The 6,918-nt window shown below is 32.5% G+C and overlaps 1 protein-coding gene across 2 annotated transcripts; it reads right to left on the reverse strand.

Moving 5' to 3' along the window:
• Window positions 1-4,528: 4,528 nt before the first annotated feature.
• LOC131074925 (pirin-like protein) lies at window positions 4,529-6,590 on the reverse strand. 2 transcript variants are annotated; one of them, XM_058011663.1, is made up of 7 exons: window positions 6,435-6,590; window positions 6,232-6,281; window positions 6,110-6,148; window positions 5,989-6,017; window positions 5,567-5,629; window positions 5,353-5,456; window positions 4,529-5,252 (listed from the first exon to the last, which is right to left on the reverse strand). In XM_058011663.1, the coding sequence occupies exons 1-7, from the start codon at window positions 6,539-6,541 to the stop codon at window positions 4,769-4,771; spliced, it is 876 nt and encodes a 291-aa protein (XP_057867646.1). In that variant the 5' UTR covers window positions 6,542-6,590; the 3' UTR covers window positions 4,529-4,768. The 2 variants fall into 2 exon arrangements, with proteins under 2 accessions (XP_057867646.1, XP_057867647.1); XM_058011664.1 differs by lacking the exon at window positions 6,110-6,148.
• Between the last annotated feature and the right edge of the window lie 328 nt (window positions 6,591-6,918).

A 6,918-nucleotide genomic window follows, 5' to 3' on the forward strand; every position in this document is an offset into this window, starting at 1 on the left:
CATTATTTTTTATGAAAGAATTATACCACTCCTTGAATAAATTCTCACATAGATGTATATATAATTGAACACAATGAAAGTGCAAGAAGGAAATTATAATCATTGATTATTCATTTTAGAGAAGAATTACATTAAATAAAAGCTAGATGACAATAGTTTCATATCATATATACATCTAATCTCAACCAAGAATAAAATATTATAATAGAAGAATTTGCACAAAAAATACAAAGGTATGCTTTCAAATATAGATTTAATGCAACTGTAGTACCCCAAATATAGACTTAAACGTAGAAGAGTCTTATTCCCTCACAATCCAACCACTAATAGAGAGAACTATGAAATTAATAACCATGAGTGGTCACCAAGAGTCAACATATTACCTATATTTACTATACTAAATAGAACATTGAAGGATTTAGGGGAGTAATTAGAATATATCATTTCTAGTATAGGCCTTATGGTATTTATAAGATCTCATATTGGAAAAGATGGAGGTGCAAAACTTTTTTTGTCCAAGTGAATTCAGTGTGCTCCATGGAAATTTTATATCTTAGTCCAAGTTTCAACTTAGAGCCAAGTGAACCAAACCCTCATCATTCCAATTTTTCCGATCCTTACAAAAACTATGTCACTTCCCCCTTTGAACTCATAAAGTTCTAAATATGAGAACATGGAATAACCCCAAATAAACCAAGGCACCATTATAGTAACTAACTTTTATGAATGCTAACAAAAAAATTAACCTTTTTTAATAGAACTTTATCTAAGTATAGAAAATTACGAGCTCTTGGTCTCCTTTTATAATATGAATTAGGCTTAATTATGCCTTTGGTTAAATCCCTAATCTAGATTAATTCATCTTAAGTATTCCTTTATGCATAAATATTAGTTTTTTTTTAATCATCTATTGTACCTTGTAATTTACCTGCAGAAATAATTTGAAGATCTCATAGAGTTTAGGTGATGAGAAGAATCAACATCATACACGCATTATAGCTAATTCCCCATCCATGTATCAAAGTTCTTCTTTTCATGGCCAATTGTTCTTAAATATTTTTGTCAATTTATTCATGTGCTTCATGTACCTTGGAATGAGGAGTACTTTGGTTTTCTTAATGAAATGATGCAATTTAGAATCTAATTCTAGCAACCTTTCAAATTTAGTGTTCCATGAGATTGAATCCACCTTAACCTCTTGAGTGATAGATGTGACTAAAGATAGAAAAATGCTATAGAATAAATATATTTCCAATCATCTAATGAATGAACACTATCAAGTATTAGAAGTAATAAAAATTCCTTAAGGGCCTTGAAACTACTTAATTTTTTATTTATCATTAGATCAAATATTCCCTTAAATATAGAGATGTCATTAAAAATTCTTTATTGACCTCACAAGTACTTGATATTTCAATAGGAGCATTGAAATTAAATCATGCAATGTTATGAATCTTTCTCATAGTCAGCATATGTGGAATTCATACACTCAATATCTACCTTGAGGTCGGTTCATCATTGACTTGTCTTACTTAGTCTTTAAACAAATTATCATAACATCCCCAAGCTTAATACACCTTATGAAAATCCCTAAAACATGATAATTTAGAAGATAATTAACTAAGTCAATATTATCTCTTTTCCCTCTCTCTTTCACCTCAACCTCCACATTCTGACTTTTCTTTAGCTTCTCCTTCATATATATGCAGTTCTCAACATAAATGTATTTCTGTCTTGTGGAATGTATTTCCTAAACTAATAGGAGATGTTGTAAGTTTTGATACAATATTTTTTAGGATGACCATTGATTCTATCTTATTATATTCTTATAATAACTCAATGTGATTCTTCTATAATTTATCAAAATTTGCCTCCAATTTCTATTTTGTTGCCTCATTGTATAGGGTTGTGCTTATAGCCAAGAATACTTATTGAGTGATATGAATATCAGTTAATCTTCTGATAATCAAATTCCCTATAAGTTCATTTATGTCTCTAACTACTTGAGGCTTAGTTTTCTTTAGAGTTATCATTAATATAGCTAAGGTTTCATAATTTATACTAAAACCTAACCAAAAAATGTACCTTTTTTTCTCGCTCCTTAGATTTTTAGATATCATCATCATTTCGTTATTATCTTATAGAGTTGAAGGTTATAAAACAAAGCTATATCCAATAATAGTAAGAGTAGCAAACCACATTTTATGAATAGTCTTCTAACCTCATCTAGAGTAGTCTTTCTTGCATCAAAGTCAACATCCTTTAGGATACTTTGAGCTATATATTCTCATTATCATCTTCTCTATTTATTTTTTTCCATCTTCAATCATTTGCATAAGTACCTTTGATTTTGTCTTTAATATCAGTTCTTTAAACAATGTGGATTGAAAGAACTCACAAACAAATTAAAAAAATTACTTTAGTTAAAGTGATCACATCATGCATAGATTTACCCCCTTCTTCTAAATTCATCATTATTATTTGTGTATGAATGTCTTTCAATTAATGTGTCTTTAGGATGAGTCAATGCCTTGATGATTTCTTGAATGCCAATTATATTTTCTCCAACTTTCTCTATAATGGGATAGTCAACTATAGGTTGATCTCTCTCTAATTCTATTTCCCCTACCCAAGGAAGGTCATCTCATATTTCTACATGTACCATTAGAGATCAATACATAGATTGTTGCCTTTCTTGAATCTCTAGATATTGTGGCTCCATTATAAGATCTTGAACAATTAGCCTTGTGACAATTCTTGAAGGAAAAAACCCCAAACTACATTATATTACACAACATTATCTACAATATCAGAAAATGATATTTAATTTAATTGAATAATCATAGGTTTTCCTCTTTCTTTCTCCAAGGAGAATTTTGAGCCATTTATATCTCTTGTTGTTAGTTTCTATCTTGTTGGAGCAATCTTAATCAAGTATTTAGCTTAATCAAGTTGATGTCCAAAGTATATTTTCTCACTACCTTTCCAACCTTATAAATATAATTCTCTAGATCAAAATACCTAAATTCCTTTCTTTTTTCATCCTATGCTTCATTAATTTAAAACCCAATAGTTCTATTCCTTCCTTTGAAGTAATTATAAATTATGATAATTTCAATGTTGGTGGAATTCTTCTATTGCCTCAAATAAAAAAATATTAGCCTCATTAACTACCACATGATCTCAAGGAAAGCCATCCTTCAAAGACCCACCTAGGTTGAACATTTGCCTATACTCTATTGTCATAGATATTGATGATTGTTCTATCTAAATGAAAGAACCAATCACCTTGATTGTGGTCATACCCTACTTCAAGCTATAATTCCTTGAGCCTTAAAATATAGTAAAATTCTTAGAATATTTCATCATCTTATGACTTAACAACATCAACATTTTCTACAAAAATATCTCTCAAATATGCCATAGTCTAATGATTAGTAGTGTGAAAAAAAAATAAGCCTATCATTAGATATGCATGATATTTCCTTCTATTAGTTCTTATGTCTCATATAGAGAGAATAGTCCCAAATATCTCCTCCAATATATAGAAAGATATGGCATAGCATGCCATATCACTTGAAAGACATGATCTTATCATCAACCTTCAAACACACCAATTCTTTGTGGATTACCTTAGCAATGAAATATGCAAAGTTAAAATATATGTTAATATGTTGATGTTGAATATTAGTAGCCGACATCATCAAATGTATGTGCATCTATGGTTTGTAATGAATGATCAATGCTAACATATTGTAAGGTATGTCATTCTAAAATACTCTTCAAACATTTATTTATTGAAAGGCTCCAATTTATCCTTTAAAACTTGTCTTTCTCTATTTAGACCTTTCCACTTATGATTTGATAGCCATTTGACTCTATATTTGTATCTATCATTTCTAATTTCTCAACACTAGGAGGATATTTTAAGAATCATATTTTTTTTCTAAACGCCCAATTTATTAGGATTCAATCATCTCAACCTTTTAACTAGTAATCTAGATTCTTTTTTATTTACAACTATCTATCTTATTGGACCAAATCATTAAATAAAGTTCACATTATAAGATACAAAATCCATAATCCTTATTATTTCTGTTTCAACATATGTCCAATTTCAATCTAAATATTAGTGCTAAACTTATTTTATATTATACTATAATATTCCTTATATAACATAATTATAGTGATGCCAATGAAATCTTAAATTTTAAATGTAGTTCTATTAGAGTGATAGTTAAATTGACTATTATATTTCTCCCTACTAATTCCGTCCCTACAATCATAAAATTTACAAACTATTTTTTTTAATATGTCCATTTATGTTATTTAAAGCAAGATGTGATAGTTTATAATCGCCCAAGGAAAAACTATATCAACAATCACTTAATAGAGAAAATATAGATGATACACGTTCAACAGATTTTTCTAAAAACATATAAATGCATTTTTCATACTTTATTATTATCAATTATATAGAAATATACCCCATCTGAGAAAAATGGGCGAGCTCCCAAAACAGGGCAAATGAATTCTAAAAAACGAATACAATTTTTCGAAATGTTGTTAACTTACACTGCAATGTAAGCTAAGGTTTCCCCACAGCATCCATAAGAATAATTTTCTTAGAAAGGGAGTGCTGGAAGGAGGCCCCGTCGTTGTCTACAGAGAATATCCCTACTCATGTTGGGAATAGACCTTCAAATTCACATGGAATCAACCACTAGTGGTGATTGGATACAGACTGAAAGTGAAATAAAAATAAAGTTTAAGCAATCTGGGAATGCCATACATTGGCTCTCTCAAATCCATTTCTACCCAAATGATAATCTTGAATTGTTTGCACTATCTCTTGTCTGGTGTTCATCACGAAGGGTCCATGTTGTACCACTGGCTCATTTAGGGGTTGCCCTCCAATTACTACGAATCTGCAGGGCTTGTTATTCCACACACTCACCCCATCACCACTGCTCAATACAAGTGTATGATGAGCTCCCACAGGAGGTGAATTCGGAGTACCGAAGCTAGCCTCACCTTCTAACACATACACAAATGCATTCCAACCCTCTGGAATTGGCTGGTGAAGCACCGCTTGTGCCTCCATTTTGAAATCCAAATACATTGTAGGAGTCCTTGTATAGACACGAGATTCGATGCCCAAAGCTTCTCCTGCTATAACAGTCGCCTTCACTCCATCTTTCTCAACTTTGGGTATGTCTTTGCCCTCAAGTTCTTGATATTTAGGCTCAATCCTGACCACCATAAAAACATCACAATTAAAACATGAAAGTTTTCTTTTCTGGGAAATCGGTCCTTGATATTTTAAGGATTTTAAGTTGAGAAGGCACTCACATCTTATCTTTGGCAGCCAGATTTACCCACAACTGCAAACCATGTTGCAATCCTTCTCCAGCCGGCATTTCAGAGTGGACTATACCCCGGCCTGCAGTCATCCACTACACAAATCATTGCAATAAAAATCCTCAGCACATGACCATCACAGAAAGGAGAGAAGTACTATAATTATGCCGGCGACTGTTTTAGTGGAGAACAATAAATTCAAAACCTGCAGATCGCCAGCCTTGATGGTGCCCTTATGTCCTACAAAGTCCTCATGTGTAAAGGCTCCCTGTATTTAAAAAACAAACAACATTCTCTTAGAAAACTTGAAAAACCCCACAGATATGAGCAGCAGTCCTGGATAATCAAATTATAGTTTGAAAATGAACACAACGTAATTTTTAAATTTGATTGTATCAAATTTATTTAAAATCAAGAATTCAGATCACACTTTATGAACCATCATCAAAATAAAATAAAGCTAAAATAAAGCTAAGATCTTCGGTATCAAATCCTCCCAAAAGCCATGGCTCATCTATTTCCACCTTAACTGTATTTTACATTGAAAACATCTACCCACCGGCCATACTCAACCCCTGCAGCTTTGGTGTTCTTAAAAATGAGAAAGAGAGGGACAAAAGATGGTACCTCCAGCATGTATGTCACTGTCTCGAAACCTGCCCAAATCATATTATCAAATCATCAGTATGAAGAGAGCAAAGAAAACGGAGTTACAAGGTGTCAAGATCCAACATATAAATAAATATACCTCTGTGAGGATGGTCTGGAAAGCCAGCGGGAGCACTTACTGCAACACACATACACATTCGATTTGTTAAATGAAATACAATTACACTTGTCAGCAATGGTTTTGGGTAGAGACCAACCAACCTGAGAATTCATCCAGTAACAAAAAGGGGTCCAAAGACTTCAACTCTGGTCTGTTCACAACAAAGAATTTCATCAGATGGACAAAAGAAAGAATGATGATAATGGGGTTTGCTAGATCAAGCAGTCTAAAAAATGTCACCGGCAGATCTAAATTATCTTAAAAGGATATAAAAAGTAGGAAATGAAGTAGTGGAAGTGGGTACCTGCCAATACTGCGCCTGACAATGGCTCCTTCTCCTTCATATTGTTCTCTGGACAGCACCTGCTTTGCTACAACGCGTGGTGTCACAAAGGGAGTCATGTCACTCATCCTTAAAAAATTTCAAACTTTTCTATGCAAATAATGAAATATCTTGTAATTGTGGCACTTGAATGAGGTTTGAAGGAGAGGTCCGCCCAATTTATAAGAATCACAACTTACCTTGACATATGAGTATGCATGGCGGTCTCATCGTAGGTGCTGACGGGCAAGTGATGTCATCCTGACGTCATGAGATGTGATGACGTCAGATTGCGTAACTCTGCTCCTGGTAAACACGAACATTTCGGTTCAAAGATGGATACAATATGAACGAAATTCTATATTATTTCAGTTCAAAGATGGATTCTTCCAAGTTGAAAGCACCTTCTTGACATGTTCTAAAGTATTTCCTGAGGAGTGCTGTAAAAGTCAAAATTATTACTGTA

The sequence above is a fragment of the Cryptomeria japonica genome, chromosome 5 (assembly GCF_030272615.1).
Source record: "Cryptomeria japonica chromosome 5, Sugi_1.0, whole genome shotgun sequence".
NCBI lineage: Eukaryota > Viridiplantae > Streptophyta > Pinopsida > Cupressales > Cupressaceae > Cryptomeria > Cryptomeria japonica.